This window comes from Carassius auratus, chromosome 38, assembly GCF_003368295.1.
Source record: "Carassius auratus strain Wakin chromosome 38, ASM336829v1, whole genome shotgun sequence".
NCBI classification, from domain to species: Eukaryota; Metazoa; Chordata; class Actinopteri; order Cypriniformes; family Cyprinidae; genus Carassius; species Carassius auratus.
Window position 1 is genome coordinate 8,693,059 of NC_039280.1, and position 19,848 is coordinate 8,712,906.

The following is a 19,848-nucleotide window of genomic DNA, read 5'->3' on the forward strand; positions in this document are numbered from 1 at the left end:
TTCATTGCACCGGGCTCCACTCAATGACAAATTAACCCTCTTTAATTGTGGGTGAGTTATGCAGCTCCTGGTGCAGCGGTGTGAGACACAATCTTGCAGCCTTTTATTGGGCTAATAAATCTGGGAGGGTGGCAGACGGAGCCTGTGCAGTCAGCCGAATGGTACTTTGGGGTGGGTGAGAGATAAGAGACTAGAAACCCGCTCTCTCTCATTACCGCAGTTTTCACCAGAGTTTTTCCCAACGCGTTTGGGGAATCTTATCAGCCTGTTCACATGTCGCCCGTCCTCTTTTGTCGTCTGAGCGCAGAACAGAAGCAAGATAGCCATTAATATCCTGAGCAATCATGCAGGATAAATTATGAACATGCTTAAAAGTGAAGGAACAGTGTGGTATTGTTTGTTATGCTAATGTACTTGGTGTATGTGCGTTTGTGTGCACATTTTTCTCTATTCAGGAGCTGTGTGGGTAGCACTGCCAGGGTCAGCGGTTTGCTCTACTCTTGCCTGATGGGCATACAAACCCATGCCAGGCGTCCTGCAGGCAGAATACAGATCCCATCCCCCCACTGAAACCAGGGATACGGCTCCGTGCTGCGAGAAAGCGTGAGACGGAAGAAGCGAATTGGACACGTCCTAAGATGGCTGACAGGTGTAGATAAAGCCAGAGAGGGGGGGGGGGGGGTGAACCACAGAAATCCATTTCACAGCAAACCCGGTGATTTATAGCCCGTCAGGAGCAGCTCTCTCACCAGCACCAACCAACCAGCCGAGAGCTGTCAGGACCGCTCCAGTGCACCCACACTCCCCCGAATCCGTCCGCTTCCACGCGCAACTTTTCACCCAAAAGCTATCGACTTCTTGCTCTCAGAACTGAGAGACACACAACCTCCGTCTCTGCCTTTGTAAGCGTCTACCGTCAAAGCGCTTTCGTCTTCCGCCGTGCTATTACAGTCACTTCTGAGAGCTGAATATTACACACTGTGCTGAAGATAATAACATGCATTCTGTACTGTAGCACAATTCACATTTTTCTTCTCCCTTTTTTCTGTGGTTGATGAAATCAGGAGTCTCGCATTGTAGTTTCACTACTTTATTCAGGTACCTGCGGCTATTGACTGTTGATTCAGGTGGGCTACCTGCTGCATTCATCCGGCACTTGGATCGAATTTTATTACCACGACTGCAAAATTCCATCGTTTAGATATTGGTTTTAGGCATCACAGCACAATGCGGTTTATTCGATGCCATGGCAAGGTGGAATTGCACGACGGAGCTCGAGGCGGCACCGTGACTCAGAAGATTTATTTTAAACCGCTGTTTCTTCACTGCCTGTTATGATGGCGTTATCTGTTTCAGATAATAGGAAGTGCTTTACTGCAGGTCTAAAATCTGTGTGTTTTCTCTCTCTTTCCCCGCAGGACCTCGATGGGCCTCTTGGAATCTCGGTGTGTTTATTTGTATCCGCTGTGCTGGAATACACCGGAACCTGGGAGTGCATATATCACGCGTTAAATCCGTCAACCTGGACCAATGGACCCCCGAGCAGATACTAGTATGTGTGTTTTCATGCGTTTCAATTGTTTTTTCTTTCTTATGGTGCTCAACATGATGTTTTGGAACTGTTGATGACCTAACTCCCAATTGAACAGATTATGGCAGTACTGCTATTTCAAAGTGTCTAACATTCATTGATCACATTCTCTACTGTTCAAAAATTTGGGGTTGGTAAGAATTTCTTAAAGGGATAAGTCACCCAAAAATTAAAAGTGTCAATAATTTCTCACCTGCATGTTGTTCCAAATCCATATGATCTTAATTTATCTTCAGAACACAAATTAAGATACTTTTGATGAAATCAGAGAGCTTTCTGACCCTCCATAGACATCATCGCAACTAGCACATTGAAAGCCTAGAAAGGTAGTGAGGACAACAATGGGTTTTTTGAAGCTATGAGAACAAAGAAAATAAAAATAACGACCTTATTCAACAAATTCTTCTCTTCCCTGTCAGTTTTCCATGCAATTCACGAGAGAACTGTTAACAAAGGGCTATCATTATATATCTATATCTATATATATATATATATTAGGGATGCACCGAAATTTCGGCCACCGAAAATTTTCGGCCGAAAATGGCCTTTTCGGTTTTCGGCCGATAGACTTTTATCACCGAAACAACACGGCCGAAATGTTGTGATGACGCAAACAGAAACCGCGACCTGCACGTGCAACCTGAAAAGCGCAGACCACGAGCTCCACGCGACATTCACTTAACACCAGTGAGAACATTCGCTCTCTTCTTATTCCTTTATTCGCAGCACTAAAACGTCTCCTAACAAAGAGATTAAGACGGACCACGAAGTAAAAACAAAGAAAAGTACAGTCTTATAGAGTCTGTTAGCACACGTCTCACTTAGATCTTTTCGGATCCTCTGCACTTCATCGCGAATGTGCTTGATCCGCGTTATAAAGACCATTACTTAGATGCGGAAATAAGAAGATGGAGAAGCGCCAAGCGCAGGAGACTGAGATCAGAGCGCAGAAAAGACTCGTCTCTGCACCAGATGAGTGGCATGCACCATCGTTGTCTGATATGTTCAGTGGAATTCTGCAAGAAAGTGCCTCAAATAATAATAATACGTTGGCTATTTTGATCTTAGGCTACTATATATAATATATACACACACACACACACAAACATATATACATACATAATATCAGTTTGTAGCCATATTTATGCTAGATTTTCTGCTAGATTTCTGCTTTAATTTGATAAAAATGTTTATTTATGCCCTGGCCCTATTTAAATACACTCTCTCAAATATTTCTCAAATGTCAGGCAGATGACAAGCTCAACTGCTCAACAGCTAGATGGTTATCTGTCTGAAGTCCCCATCCCCAGAAGTGATAACAGTCTTGCCTACTGGAGAAGTAATGCACTTTCTAGTCCTACATAGAAAAATTTCAAATGCACTTCACCTAAATGCACTTTGTTTTTATGAGAGAACTGTTCATTTTAAGACCTTTCTGCAGGCCAGTAGGCCTGTACATTGTTATTAAATATACACATGAGTGGGATACATTTTTATTTTGAATTTTATTTTATACTGTGCATTGTTGCAATGTGCTTAATAAATATTTGCATCATTTGTAATTATGTATTTTTATGTTTTTTTTAAATAAGTTATGTAATTGTAATTATCTTTGAAACTTTAATATTAATTTATGCAATTGCAATGTCTTAATTTTAGTAAAGTTAGTACACGGTCATAGCAATAAATGCAATGGTACTAATAATTGGCATAATTTCTTTCGGTGTTTCGGTTTCGGTTTTCGGCCTTGGTTTTCTCCTTTTCGGTTTTCAGTTTCGGCCAAGAATTTTCATTTCGGTGCATCCCTAATATATATATATATTTTTTTTTACGAGAGTACCACAATGCATGTTTGAATTGATATAGCTAGTCCTCGTTAAATAAAAGTATGAATTTTAAATGGTAGTGTACATTTTATTTTTGTATTTCAAATGGAAACATTTCACTGGAGATGTACTGATATTGAAATTCTGTCCGAGACTTGTAACGACAGTTTTTATCCAAATTGCAAACCCTTGAAGTATAAAATAGAATAATTGTAAAAGTATGTTTGCTGTATTTGTGGTGGGGACAGTGACCAAGCCAACATAAAAATCCTTGTTGAGCCTTTCCTGAAGTTATAGACACCTGTTTTTCTGTTGTAGTGTGAGTGATGGCTTCAAAACACACTGCATCGTGAGGTCCAGATAACCTTCGCTCATATTTCAGATATACTTGTGTAACTGAATGAGTCTCTCTGTGTGTTGTGCATTTAAAAAACAGTGTGGCTTGAAAGATTTATGAGTTTTTAAGCAACCAAAAGGGAGTCTTGCATCTCCCCTTTGCATATTAATTGACGTCTGGATGGATAATTAATTCTTGATGGGTAATTACTTGTCTGTTTTTCAGCATCTTCTCTTCCTTCAGTCAGATCCATCATCCTCATATTAATTTGTCTCTGACAGGCTTAGATGTAAGTGACATAGAACTGATAATGCAAATGCGTGTAATTTGTATATGTTTGAAATAGCCTGGATAACATGTTTAATTAAGAATCAGGGGCATAAACGCGCACAGATGACTGAGCTTCTTATTTTTTTAAGTCTGTCTAAGGTTAAAAAGGCAGGCATTTTATGACTAGATTTCATAGGACGTTAGGAACAGTTATGTGTGCCATTGATCATGGTACAGATATTTTGCACTGTCACTCTTGTTGCCCCGGCGATTGTGCACACAGCAACCAATCAAATCTCACCATCTCCGAGAAAGAATGAATGAGGTCACTATTTATTCAGAGGTCATTGCAGTACCTGACATGGAGAGGGAGAGAGAGATCAATTTATATTTTTTAAGGGGTCCATGTTAAATACATATCAGCATACTAAATACTAAAAATAGTTTTTTCCCTCAGGTCATCATTTAAGCATTTTAAATATGTGAAGGGTAACACTGTGCAGAGATGCCTCCGTTTTAGAGTTTACACTTATTTAAACGACCTGCTTCATGAATTGTACTTGATTGATTTGTTTTGTGTTATATGTTTCAAGTTTCTGCACTTTTAATAATGAACACTAATTGAAAATTTGGGATAAATGGATGGTTTGCGTTGTTCTCTGTTTTCACCTGTTATCTCTCTCTTTTTTTGTCTTTCTCTGTAGAGTGTGCAAAGCATGGGCAACACCAAGGCAAGACAGCTGTATGAAGCTCATCTCCCAGAAAACTTCAGACGGCCACAAACTGACCAGTATCCTTTCGTGGACCTGTGTTAATGTTTGTAATTCTGGTTGATGGTCTTTTGCTAGTTATTTGGTAGAAGCCATCAAGAGGCTGAGTTTCAGATGCATTCTTAGTCGTCTGCAGAGGATTGACATGATTCAAGTGAATAATCCTTTTCTTGGCGCTAGAAAACCCAATTTGTGTATTTGTTATATTGAAAGAACGGTGTATTTGTGAGTTTATGCAAAGTTTGCGTCCTGTTCTTTTCTTGCTGCTGCCAAATTCACAAACTATCAGATCTGTAGCCAGTGCTAGCAACCTTTTTCTTGTAAGCAACAGAAAAGGATTTAGAGTATCTACCACTTTAAAAACATGTACAGTTCTACGTGTTGGCTTGTACATGGATAAATGAAGATATTCATTATTTGGTTGCCAAATACAGGGATTTGCAACACTCTATTGTCAGATGCTGTTTTGATGAAGTATCCTGAAGCTTGTGGTCAAAGTGATGTCGACTTTTTAGTGGTTCATGCTCACTGTTACAATGTGTGCCATTTCCAGTAATACTTTAAATTGTTCATTTAATCCAATTCTATGAGCAGTGGATGGTTTCTGAATATTTCTGAAACTATACCTTGAAGGCAGTTCTTATTTTTCAGAGAAATGTAAGAAAACTATATATAAAAAGTTGGATGTTTGAAAGCTGAATGAATTCATTTTACTAGATGATACACCTTTTCACCATAAATATGCTTAAATATTCCTCTTGTAGCTTAAGAGCCCTATTTTCTTTGTCCTAGAGACATTGTGTACCTTTTTTGTTCCTTGAGATATTTAGTTCTTGGTGATGAACTATGGCAGTGCAGATTTGTGATATTGTTCAGGGCTTGGAAAATGAGGAAAATTAGATCTGTATGTTCTGTAAACTTTATTATGTCATGCTGTTTTGCATGTAATTGTAGGTAGACTAAAAAAGGGCCGTCATCGAACTCTACTGATCGTTTGTGCTTAATACCATTGATTTTTGCGCACACACTAGATTTCTAAAGTTTGGGGTCAGTAAGATTTTCTAGGATTTATTTAGCAAAGAAACAAATAGTAAAATAAATAAAAATAAGTAGTTACAAAATATTTTTCATTTATTTTGACCTTTATTTTCATATAGTAATCTTGAAAAATTGTATCACAATTTTCACCAAATATTAAGCAGCACAACTGATTTTAACATTGATGATAAAAATGGGTAAAAAAAGAGGTGTTGATCTCCTGATATCTTGATTTATACATATAATTTGTCAGTTCTGTGTTACAACAACTTAAACACCCTGTAGTTCCATCATGAACTGTACAAAAAAGAAAAAAAAAAGAAAAATCCTGTTGAGAATTCCTGTTCTAATGTTGGTGAATGTGGCAGACAGAAGCCTGTGTGACTTCACACCTCTGGCTGCAGAGATCTAGAGAAAACAGCTGTTTTTCAGCAGCTTCACAGACAGCAGAGCCGAGCAGGAACTTCCTCATCGCTGAGGCCTAACAGGAAGTCTCCTCATGTCTCTCATCCCTCCGCCTCATCCTTCTTGCCTCGGGTATCCTCCTCCGTCCTATTTCACACCATCAGTCTAATTGGGTCTGTGTGGCGGCCGGGATAATTCCATATTCTCCTCATTGGCGCCTTCAGAAACCCTAATTGAATTTCCCTGGCATCCGCAGCCTGTTATCAGCGCTCCTGCGTTTGGTGTGGCTATGGAAATGGCTTCATTTGTATGCTGACCGATGAGGTACAATATTCTTAACCGTCAAAATGGATTCATCCGGACAGCAGAGGTGAGCCTCCTCCACAAACCGGCTTTGATGGAATTTGCTGTGGTTTCTTCAGATGGAAATGCGGATCTTTTGTGCGACAGTTTGGGGGTCTTTCACTCTCTCTCACTTATCACCGCTTCCCTCTCGTGATCTCTTTAATGGAAAAGCTGGCCGTGTTAATATAAACGTCAGATCGGCAGAGAGAGGAAATGTTAAGTTCTTTCTCTTCTGGTGCTTATTATGAATGGCAGATGTACCTTCTTTTGGTGTGCTTGTGGTGTCTTTCTCTCTTTTCCCCCCTTATTTATTTATTTTATTTTTTTTACTGTATAACTCGTTTATCTTTTTTCCTATTTATGCCAGCACTATTTTTTATGCATCATCTTTCTTACCAGTTTCTCTCTGTGTCTTTTGCATCACGTACTAACTCAGCGTGATGCAACTAAGCATCTGTACCATTTTAAGTTTAGGAATGTGCAAAACTTCACTTTTTTTTTTAATCGACTTGTCGAGGCGCCTGAAGCTCTACTTGGCTGATCGTCATAAAGAATCCCTGCATAATTAAGTGTTCCTGAGGATTTTTAATTAGCTGGGTCAGGTGTGTTTGATTAGTGCTTGATCTGAACTGTAAAGGAAGTTCTATCTCCAGGAACAGGATTGGCCTGATTTACATATATTTTTGCATTCAAATACAGTAGACGGAGCACAGCAGAACAGGACTTTCTCAAGTATCTGGCAACACGTTTTTTGAAAGTCAGTGTTTTAAAGGGTATTAATGTAAAGACGCTTGAAACTTTTCCAGGAGGGTTTTGTGGTATAACTGGCTAGCAGCTAAGGTACAGCAAGCTGTCTGTATATTAATAAAAGCAACTGCTAAAATGATATCAACACACACACACACACACACACACACACACACACATATATATATATATATATATATATATATATATATATATATATATATATATATATATATATATATAAATCAGAAGTACCAGTTAAAAATAATATTTTGTAATGTCATAAAAATATTTTTTTTTTTCCTTTTGAACTCTTTTAAACAGATTGGAAAAAGGCATCAATGTTTCCACAAAAAATATTAATTAAAGCAGCAACTGTTTTCAACATTGATGATAACAATAACCGCATAATTCTTGAATAACCGCATAATTCTTGAACCGCAAATCAGCATTTATGTGACTGATGACTGGACAGTTCAGCTTTGCTGCATCACAGAAATAAATGACTATTTAAAATCTGTTATTTTCAATTATTATAATATTTTACACTATTACCGTTTTCGCTGGTTTTATTAAATAAAGGCAGCTTTGGTGCCATCTTTCTTTCTGAAGAATAAAAAAATCAACCCCGAACTTTTGAAAGCTAGTATATTTTATTTAGTTGTATGGTTTAAAATTGGTCTCCCATACACCACTTGAAATTCTTCCCAGACTACCAGTTTGAGAACCGCTGATCTTTTGTTCTGAGGATGCTACAGGGGTTTTGTCGCTCACCCCTGTCTTTTCTCTTTCTTGCATTCTTTCTTTTCCTGCCACCTGCTTTTTCACCGTGATCCATATTTCATCAGATGCATTATTGTATTGTGATCAGGGATTCATGAGAGTGTAAATCCAATAAAGCTGTGTGAACCGGTCCTCTTAGCATTTTACTGTCGCTGTATAAATTGGCACTGTTAACAGGGAGTGAGATTCAGAGAGCTTGTGTTTTGATTTGTCTTTGGCCCCACTCTGTGCATCTGTGTTTGTTGTGTAAAGAAGAAAAAAACAGGCTTGGGAGGATTCGGGCCATCTTTGTTTGATCCTAATTTTTTTCTTTTTCCTTCTTTCAAGATGCAGAATGCTAAGTTGTATTCGGTTTGTGGTCCAGGTGTGATGTTGGTGCTCTGGTGTCTTTAATGGTGAAGAGAGAATACAGCCAGTCTGAGAGGGCTGGCCTCTTTAATTCAGGAGTTACAGTTTAGTGGAGTAAGATGCCAGTTCAATCTTTCAATTTCAGTCTTTCAAGCCAATATGAGATTTGCCATCCAAAAAAAAAAAAAAAAAAAAAAACAACAAGCCTTCAAACTGGGCCTTGGATCAACTTTAAAACAATAAGACTGAGATTTAAAGACCCCATTAAAATGCGCAAAATTATATCCCATCAAAACTTGTTGTTATTTCATGAGTTTTAAAAATGTAGTCATCCATTTAGCAGTCAGCATCAAGCTTCTCTGTCTCTTATAACCACTTAGGTTAAAGAGCGAAAGTGTGCCATGTTTGTTTAAATGCTGTGAGGTTTAACATGATTTGTATTAGTTGTAAGCCATCGATTTTTCAATTTTCCTGAGCAATGTTTCAGAGCTGTGGAGTTCTTCATCAGGGACAAGTATGAGAGGAAGAAGTACTACGATAAAAACGCTGTCAATGGAGCAATTGTGAGTATCAGCATCTATCTATCTATCTACCTATCTATCATCTTGTTTATTTATTTAATTTTATTTAGTTATTCATGTGTGAATTCATATCACTTCCTGCAGTTTAATGAATGAGGAAGCACGTTATCTAAAATAAACAAACTTTGAAAGTGGCGTTTCTCTGAGGTCTTTTACTGGACTGAAGTGAAGAAGTCTGTGCGAACAAGATTGAAACTGATCTTCCAGAATTGGTTGCAGATCATGCATTTAGCAAAGTTGCAGTTTTGATTTTGGGTTGCATTGCAGCATATCGAATCATAACGTTGTATTGTGAGCCAGCTCTAGTGTTTACTGTCTATCTTATGTGTGGAAGGCCTGATTCGGTGGCCAGTTGTTGTGATCATTGATGCCTCAAATTCACATTACACAGCTTGGTGGGTTGCAGCTGTGCTTTACGTGTTGGAAATTGATTGACAGGAGCAAGCAGCCAATTAAAGCACTCTTACTTGTGTTAAATGACTCTCGGTGGCTTCCTCTGTGTTCTTTAATGTTTGTGTTGATCAAATGCCACAAGGAATAGTAATTGACCATCCTTAGTGTGCCGTGCAGGTCTTAGCCTCGTGATAATGTTTGAGGAGCTTAAGCAATCTAAACAAACAGCCTCCTTTTGGCCTTTTCTGATTGCTTTGGATCAGGAGAGACTGAAACATGGTTACACTGTGAAAGGTTTTCGATCAAATTCTGCAAGGCTGCCCTGTCCAATTACATTTCTCTCTCTGCTTAAGCCTACCCAAGCAGAGCTCGGCCTTTCTCTGACAGGTCTTTCTGAACCGGCCAATTAAAGCCTCTGCCTGAAGAAACAGACAGCCAATCAGATTTCAGCAGTGGTGGTGATCAGCCGTGGATTGAGGCGTCATAAACCAGGCAAATATACAAACAGCATTGGTCTGTCAAACAAAGGATGAGAAAAGAAAGAAAAACAGTTCATTGAATTAAAATGCAGTACTAAAGTGCAAAATAGTGGTGTCTTGTTCACCACACTGTAACACTGAGGCACTGCCTGGCTTTTATATGCAAATAAATTATAGAAAACAACTCGTTATCAGTTTAAGGAATTTTGCATTTTGTGTGGAGGGGGTCTGGATGAGAGAGAAAGCGAGATCGAAAAAGAAATGAAACGGTTATTTTAAACTAACGCTGCTTCTTCTGTGACCCTTTAACAGACCTGTGACGCATTTTTGGGTCCATACCCAACAGTTGTTAGCTACTCTTTTAATCTAAATACATAAACGAATTCTCCACTAGTCCTCCTCTAGTGTTTGCAGATTATGGCTGTCAAATTGATTTAATTACCTCCTGTTCCTGGCATCTGTGTTTGCTCTTCTTAATGCAGAATATCCTTATTTGAAAAAAGAAATTGTTTTCACAAAGGAGTGCAGTTATCCCAGTCCTATAGTGGCGAATGGCTTACTTTAACATTGCGCTAATATAAATGTTCCTCATCAGCATCCTGGTTTAAAAGTGCAAGTTCCTGCTTTGACAAGAGGGTGCAACTCAAGTCGTTCTGAGCTGTGCATATTCTTCTTCTTTCACCATTTATTCTGCTGACAGGAAGGCGAACAGTTAACACTAACAAAGCTTAAAAATCTATCATTACTCACCTTTTCATTCTAAACCTGAATGGGTTTCTTTCTTCTGTGAAATACAATAGAAGATATTAAGTTGTCATGCTGTTTCCTTCCAAATCATTTACATTAAGCCTTTAAAGCCATCAGCAGTTATGTTAAGTTAATTTATTATTTACTTTACTGTTTAAAAGATTGGGGTCTGTGAAATTTTTATTAAATTTTTACTGCTGTTAAATTAAATAATAAAAATATATTTTATAACATTTAAATTTGTTGTTGAAATACATTAATTTATGCAGTGGCTGTCAAAATGTGTTCCATAACAGATTTATTTAAAAACACATCATAGGCGGAGCCTGCGTCTAATATTTCGCTAAATGCTCTTCTCTGCACTTCATTTCTTTAGTCAACTAAACAAGCTGACTGATGACTTGCCTGAGGTAAATGAAATGCAATGTGACATTTTTTTTACAGCTGATTTTTCCACGGTTGAAATGCAGATTGAATGATTACATGAGGCATGAGATGTTCATTTATGTTTATTTCGCATAAAAACTAGTAGTAAAGAGGAAGGGATGGTCACGCTTTTGAGGCGTTTATACATCGATCTGTTACACCACATCAAAGTGCATCATAACAGCATTTATTGTTTGAATTTCCTGAAAAAAAATTACATATGAAAGATGACACTTTGAACTGAAAGACCTTTGCAGAAAATTTTCAAAGTTTTTTTTTTATTTTTTAGAAAAAGTAAAAACAAAACATTTTATTTGAAATAAATCTTTTGTAACATTGTCACTGCTATAACCTTTGCTCTAATGCATGCTTAAAAAATTTACTGACCTCAAACTTTTCTCTCAGTTTTATCACTTAATGATGCCTCAAATCATGTGACATTGACTAGAACATTACGAAGAGAAAGTCGAGGCGGCATCTGATGGGCAGCTTGGCCAAAAAAAAAAAAAAAAAGAGAAAAGAAATCAATAGTTGCCTGCTTCCAACCCGGGTGGAGAGCAATGCAATATTGCAGCCTTTCCTTGCTTCAATTACTAAAACAAGCTCAAGAGAGTCTAAGGAGCCCTCCCTCTCTTTCCTACTCCTCGTCTTCCTGTCTCGTGGCAGTAATGAAAGTTCTGTGTGTTCTTCTGTGGCAGTAGATGGGGAATAAATGTGTCTTATTGAAAGCCTTATCGCCAGTCAGTGCTCAAGTCATGTTCCCTCCCTGCTGATTCGCACCATTTAAATGATTGTGTGTGTGACACCAACAGCGAAGCGGAACCTCAGAAAATAAATGTCCCAGGATATTAAGCGTCTTGCACTTCCTTGTTTTGTTTTGATGTTTTCAAAACATGCTTTTCCCATTTCCAATATGTTTTTTTTTTTGCATGCTTTTTTCAATATTTTGATCAAAGTGTTTCCGAACCATGGAAAATGTGCAAAATGAAGGATCTCAGCGGACCGTTTTTAATATCAAGAATGGAATATATAAAAGATGAAGGGAATATGAACATCACAGGCTCAGCTCTGCTATGGTAAATGTAGCTTGATTTTTGTTGTTGAAAACTGTTGGTTTCTCTATGCCACAGAACTGTCTGTATGAGAGTGAATGTGTGAATGAGATATCTCAGCGTAACTAATTATAGCTTCAGCCTTCCACAGCCAGCGATTGGCCAATTCTCATACTTCTCACTGTCTCTTTTCACACTGCAGTCATCTAAGCCTCATTCAGCCCCAAGTGACCTGGCCCGCTTGGCCGTTTGCACTGCATTATGGGGCATTTAGCTGTCCGCTCCTTCTATTAGTTCTCAGCCAGAAAGCCTGAGACCTTTGGACCTCACGCTGATGCTGTTACTTCTTTGAGAGGATGGGAGTCTTTGTGCCTTCGGTTGCATTAAGATGGAGATCGGTTCTCCCTTCACACTCCGGGCTGATTGCTGTCTCTGCTTATTGACCGGCTCTCTTCATCTCCTCCTGCTTCCTGCTTCTGGACTTATTTCCCCAGACGGGTTTGGTGGTATTAAAGGGATTGGGGGCAAAGAGGAGGAGTATTGCGTGGTATTATTTAATGGCTCTCTAATGAATATGGGCCCATGCTGCTGTGGAGCATAGTGCTGATGCTAACCCAATAAAAGCAGATTATGAGGCGGATCCATCAGCAGGTAATGAACTGGTCCGGACAGTTCTGTGCTAACTCGGGCTATAATGGACCTACTTGTTCAGCTTGGGCCCTGTGGACGCATGCTGCTGACAGCACTGCTTCCATACTGGGACAAAAGGAAAGTCATCTGTCTTCTTGTCCCTTTCTCTTTCTGAAAACTCCCTCACCACCGTCACCTGCTTCAGAGGAATATTCCGGGTTTAATACAAGTTAAGCTCAACCGACAACATTTGTGGCTTATGTTGAATATCAGAGAAATAAAAAAACGGGGGTAACTCTGAGGCACCTACAAAGGATGTTAATGTGGGCCAGTTTTTTCGCCTTATGGCAGAAATGTGAAGCTTATAGTATTAAAACACTGGCATTAATTTTTCTGTTAAATAAGTATTATTTTATATGTGAAGCTGTTTAAATCATTATTTTTGCAGACATTCTAGGGTTTGTCATGTTGTAAAATTTGATGTTCGTGATTACATCAATTCACGATGTAAACAATATTTTGTCATGGCTTATGAAACAAAGGCCATGACATCATATTGTTTACATCATGTGGCTGTTCTTGAAAAACTGACAATTTTAATGTTTAAGGATTGACCCCATTCCCTTTCAATATCAGTGCCTCACTGTAACCCAGAATTGAATTTAGATTTTATTCTAATTATGCATTCCAAATTATATTATGTTTGTATTATTTCTGCTCTAATTTTTCTTATTATGTTCTGCTATGGTTTTGTGCTCCTCTCTGTTAGCTTTGAAACGGTCTATAGTAGGGCTGCTACTAATTTCTAATCTATCAATAATTATTTAGATTTAGTCAAATAATCTAACAATACTTTTTTGACAGGTGAATCTATCAGTTATTTTTCGATTAGATGAATAACCATATGGTTAACCTAACAAATAATAACCATAACTTCTGCCATTAAACTATCAATATTTTATTGAAACAATTTATCATAAAAATACTTTACAAATAAAAAAATCCCAACATAGACAAGAAGGTGTCTAGAAGGAAGGAAGGACAAGGTCAAGTCAAAATTCATTTTGGTAATCAACTTTATGCCACAAATGCTGTCAGTTGAGCTTAACTTGAATTGAACACTCTATATTCCTTTTGCTTGTTCACCCATGCTGCTTTTTATTCTATTCCTCCATATCTTCCTCTTCGCCTTCTTTCTCTCTGTCTGTCTGTCTTTTTTTTTTTTCTCTGTCTGGTAGGAATTGAGCTGTCACTTAGGTGATGATGCAGAAATGGAGTAAAAACCTTGGCCCTGACCCCTCCATGCCCTCCCTTCTCTTTCCTGCACCAAGAGAAAGAAACATTGTGGGACACTGAAGCGGCCCCGGAGGCAATAAAATCTTCCTAAACAAACTAAACACATTTAGGGAAAAGGAAAAAGACGACAAAAAGAAAATAAGGGTCAATGTTGTGTCTTGAACTGTATCATCCAATGCATGGTAGATAAAACAGGGGCCTTTGAATTACCTTTTTGGTCACTGTATTCAGAACGGGTGATGAAATAACGTAATCAGTCATTTTTAACTTCACATTTATAGTGAAGGAGTTTTTATTTTGTCTTTAACAAGTATCACAGACCTGTACAGCTTCATATTTGTTCATATGTGTACGTGTCTGTCTCTGCAGTGCTTATTTGTTTGTACATTGCAGGGAATAATATTCATGCTGACAGCACATATGGAGTTTTTTTCCTCAACCAATACAGTGTTTTGGTATTTCACACAGCATTAATCATGGGAAATTTGTGCATAATTAGAGAGGAACTGTATTTTCAGCATTCCATCTTCAGGATTGCACACTGAAGCTGCTGTTGCAATCAATAAAACACTAAAGTGGACTCAAAACATGACTTAATTATGAGTCAAAAGGCATCACTTGTTAGCTTGCAGCTCTCACACACCTTGTTGAACATCAGCTGCTATGCCTTTTTGTTCTTTTTTGCTTTGATAACTAGACTGCGGCAATATGGGATTTTGAATGGTTTTCATATCCCTGTTCAAATCACAATAGCTTTTCAAAATAAAAAGAATTTTTTTTCATCATAGTTGTGCAGTCCTTTATGCAAGCAGTATTTTAAACCTCTTTAGGTGTTTTGTCATATCACAAACGATGCCCTTCTACCCTCCAATAATAAAATTCTTAAAGGGGTCATATGATGCTTTTTTCGTTGTAACCGAATATGTTGACATGCTTTTTAATGTTCAAAAAACATATTGTTTTTCAAATACTGTACATTATTGTATGCCCCGCCTCTCTCAGACGTATCGTTTTCTACAAAGTCCCTCCTTCAGACAAGCGCAGTCTGCTCTGATTGGCCAACTGACCCAGTGCATTGTGATTGGCCGAACACGGCAAGCACTCGTCGGAAATGTTAATCCCCTTTTCATAATCGCGAGCTTCATCTTTCAAAATAAATGTAAAGCCAGTTAATAATGTCCTTAATTTTACCGTCAGTTCAAGCCATGAAAGTGGAACAGAGTTGCGTGACTGACAACTCCGCATTTAAACATTCAACAGCAAATACCCTAATAACAAAACATACATACAGTAGCTGATTCAGAAGCACCAGTTTGTTGTAGCAAAGTCAAAAGTTCCTCCTCTCCTAGGTTCGCAAAATGGTTGTCCATAAAATACATTGCTGTTCTTTGTAAGTATTCTTAATGATTCCTAAATGCCTAACTGTGCGTTCACACCTCCGGCGTTGAGAGCGTCAAAAATCGGTCTTCCGGCTCTGCTCCCAACGCTGCAGAAAGATTTGTGAGCGCTCAGACGCTCTGACGTAGATCGAATGCTTATTTTGTATTTAAAGCGGCCGCAAAGCAAACAAGCTTGTTGATCTCGTGCAGACTAACCACAAGGAGGGTAACGTTATAAGTTAACCTCATTAAATATTGTTGTGGACGAGATATTAGGATCCTTTACTTAAAATGAACAATCTCAGACACCTTGGTCCATGTATCACTTTTAATAAATGTTTTATGTCCCTGTACGCAAACAGGGACACATCATAGATTAATATAAACGCTAAACAGCAATAATCAACCTGTCCTTTATTCTGCTTGGGAACTAATGGTCGGAGCTGCGTTCTCTGGAATCCTCTCAAGGGGTTGGACTTCTACGTTCCGATTGGTTGCTGCCCATCCGCGTCATAGCTCATTACCATAAACTTGCCTTGATTTCAACTCTCCTCGACGATCTCAACGGCCAAGACGCGCCGCTCCTTGCCGCTGCTCGACGCCGGCTTACATTGAAAATGAATGACTTCTGGCCACTTTGACGCTCTCGACGCCGGCGGTGTGAACGCACAGTAAGTGCTTTTGCTTTCAGCTAGATACATACAGCATCTCCCTGACATGTCTGCTTCAACACTAACTGTGGTTACTGAAACCATGCCTTTTTTCTTTGCATGAACATTTGGGCGGCATTATGCAAATATTTTCAAATAGTGACGTAGACATGTGGGGGTGTGTTTGAATGAGCCGTTTTAAGGGGGTGTGGCAGAGGCTTAACTTTGATAAATAATATCTCTTTGGATTTGAGACTGTAGTATTTTCAACTTTACTGATCTTTTTCATGCAACAAGAACATTTAACACTCCAAAGAGAGAGGAAAAATGTAAATCGCATCATATAACCACTTTAATGAAATGTAAAATATAAATCCATACTATTGAACTTGGCTGAGCTTTTATTTACACATATGTAAAGGTGTATATATGCAAGCTTTTCAAACATCACCATCTGATTGATGCAGTTATTTGCGGTGTCTACACTTGGGAGTTAATTCTATTGATTTGAGGCAGCATTGGCCATGCAGATCGACAAACTCTTGACTACAGATTCGGCAGATGGTCTCACTTCTTATATCGTCTGGAACATCTGGAGAAGTCTGGGCTATTTTTACCCACCAAATGTGTCCTTGATGATAGATGTGACTGCCGATATTGCAACTAAACCAAGATACATGGGTCCTCTTACTGATGTGTACATTTTTGCAACCAATTTTTGTCTTTTTTTACTTTTAAAATATCTATGCATCCTTTTAAACAGGATATATTCCCTTTGAGAAGTAGTTATTTCTATATATATATATATATATATATATATATATATATATATATATATATATATATATATATATATATATATATATATATATATATATATATATTTATATATATCTTGAAAAAGTTCTTACCCCTTTGGCGAGAAAATGTTTTGCTTTTTATGCATAATTTTACTGCAGTTTTCATGAGAAAATAATGCCAATGGGCTAACAAAAATTAAACTTAATTCTTGATATTTTCTCTGAAGACTAGTTTTACTATCTTAAGCAATTTTGCTTCACAAGTGGATTTGTTTTAACAATGTTTAAATATTTTTTACTAAAAAGCCGGCAGGAATACTGATTTATAAAATTGTGTTTTTGCAGTGTTTGATATGTGTGTGTGTGTGTGTGTGTGTGTGAACTTATCATGATATAAATGTTGCTTTTCCCAGTTTCCCACAGGCTGAATAATTATTCACTGTATAGTGATCGCTGCAGCCTATTAATTCTGATTTCTCTTCCACTTTTTTCCTCCACACCCCCTCTTTATCTCTTCCTTATTCTATTTCAATTCCTCTCTTTTACCCTCTCGTCCTCTCTCTCTCTTTCTCTCCTCTGCCCCTGCAGAAGTCCTCTGATGCTGCTTTGCCCTCAGTATCATCCCCTTCTTCGCAAGCAGCTGAGAAAAGTAAACTGGAGGTACTGTAGCACTGTGCTTCTCTGTGCTCTGTGCTCTGTGCTTGGTGCTGTGCTGTGCATTCTCTAGGCTGCATCCCAATTTGCATACTTTCCTTCCTAAATAGTATGCTAGTTCAGAATGATTCCATTTAAAATCCTATTATGTTAAAAATATGCCACACGTCCAAATTGCATACCATTGCTGCTACATTTCCATCTATAAAAATTAAATGTGAAATGCAATCAAAATAGGGGTTATGTGGCCTTTAGTCCCTGTTTAGCTATGATCAGGGAAAAAAGGTTAACCCCTTTACTGTGCACAATCAAGATGCGATTTTATGAGGAAGTAGTTTATCACGTCTTAATACATACGCCAAATGCACTTTCACATCTCTATCAAAGTAGTATGGAAATTGGGACAGACCTCTGTGTGCTGTTAATCAATCACTGAATCAATTTTCAGTGATATAATGTGTTATGCAATCTCTGCATCGGCACAAATGTCCATGCGACTGAAGCTGAAGTGTGTTTGTAAAATGAAGTTGGTAAAATGGATGTCTGTCTGACTATTGACAGTTTTGGCAACAGATTATTAAACCGCCTTTAAGAACGTTAATTTAAACCAAAGAAAGTGCAAGGAGAGAGAACCTATAGAAGTCACACTGATGGGTTTACATTCATCGTTGAAAAGTGTTGTGGTTGTGTTTGAGTGTATGTGTGGAGTCTTTTTTTCCTCTGTGCTCTGCTGAGGAAAGGAATCGATAGCACAGCTCTGTCAGCATGCAGAGTGGAAATAGAATAATCAATGTTCCCATAAAGAGCTCCAAACGGCCAATCCGCACCTCTCCTCCAGGCCTGTTCTCCATTTGTTCCGTCTGCTGGTAATCATAGTGCCAGTCAGACACCCCACCACCACTGCAGAAAACACACTCTGATCCCTCACTCCCACACCTGAACCAGCCTCTTGCTCAGCGTTTTTGCAGTAGGAATTGATTTGCGCTGAGAGAAAAGGAGAACTGATTGCTCGATATCAAGGCCAGTCCTTTATGATGCATTTGTTTGGCTTTGCCATAGTGATGGGAGTTTTAAATGTTCCACTTTGTTAAAGGGCACCTATCATGCCCCTTTTTACAAGATGCAATATTGGTCATGGGTGTCCCCAGAATGTGCAAAGTTTTAGCACAAAATGCCCCCCAGATCATTTAATATAATGTCTGGAAAATGCCATTTTTGAGGTGTGTCTAAAAGAGAGCTGTTTCGGTTTGTATCACTTTAAATGCAAATGAGCTGCATATTCCTGTCCTGTGTCCTGAATAGGGTGTAGCACCAGGCCCGTAGCCAGCTATGAGGTCACTGAGGTCCGGACCTTGGTAAATTGTTCATGTTCAAAAATCAAATTTGTTTTCTGAATGACTCATTTGCTGTTTAAACCTCCTCATATGAATGCCTGCATGTATAATCAAGTTTAGATCGTTTGTAAGAATGTTTATTGCCTGTCGTCCGTGGTATGAAAATGATTACAGCAAGATGCTGCAGGGGTGGACAAGTCTTGAGTGAGGGCGCAGGTGGGCACTTTCGGTAAGGCTAATGGGAAAAAAAAATTATGATATTATCTGTCAGAAACATTATCAACGTTGTCAAAAACAGTTGTATTTTAACACTAATACACAATGTAAAACAAGTAGGTTATAGAATGAAATGCTAAAAACATCTTTATAGTTATCATCTTTATAGTAGTGATTATTAATGAAATCTATACATCAGTGATTTTCAACCCGTGGGCCACCAATTACTATTCAAATAACTAATAATATTGTTAATATATGTAAAAATGTCTAAGTCATAACATATTAACATTATTTCATATAATTAAATAACAAAAACTAAATATTAAACTGTAACTATGCTTCCACTATTCAAGCTCGCAGATTGGTTGAAGAATAAACTTCCAATTTATCTTAGATAATTTAGCTGCATATGCTACAGAACAATAGCAGTTGTGCCAAGCGGTGCCAGCCCGAGTTATTTTCTATTCATTGCCAGTTCTTTCAATAAAACAGTTAACAATCTAGCTTCTGAGTACTAAGTTATTAACCCAATAGCGGGGTGAGTTAAATTTGTTGGCAAAACTTATTTAGGTCGATTCTGAGGTGCATTACCATGCCAGGGTGTCCACAGGGCAAACATTTTAATATTGTATATAATTTTCGCGCATCAGGATGCCATTGTCAGTATGTCAGTGTTCAAATTCCTTTAAAGGAGCGCTCACAGTCTCAGTTTAGCGTTCAAGCACATTTTAGATGCAGGGTTGTTGTT

The 19,848-nt window shown here is 38.2% G+C and overlaps 1 protein-coding gene across 1 annotated transcript in view; it reads left to right on the top strand.

Moving 5' to 3' along the window:
* Positions 1–1,227: 1,227 nt before the first annotated feature.
* LOC113057479 (stromal membrane-associated protein 1-like) overlaps positions 1,228–19,848 on the top strand; it is a gene marked incomplete at its 3' end in the record, with an annotated part of 67,598 nt that continues 48,977 nt past the window's right edge. The window contains exons 1-5 of the mRNA XM_026224907.1: positions 1,228–1,287; positions 1,364–1,552; positions 4,729–4,814; positions 8,948–9,023; positions 17,482–17,553. Of these exons, the coding sequence (XP_026080692.1) occupies positions 1,228–1,287; positions 1,364–1,552; positions 4,729–4,814; positions 8,948–9,023; positions 17,482–17,553 (483 nt within the window). The remainder of the gene's footprint in view (positions 1,288–1,363; positions 1,553–4,728; positions 4,815–8,947; positions 9,024–17,481; positions 17,554–19,848) is intronic.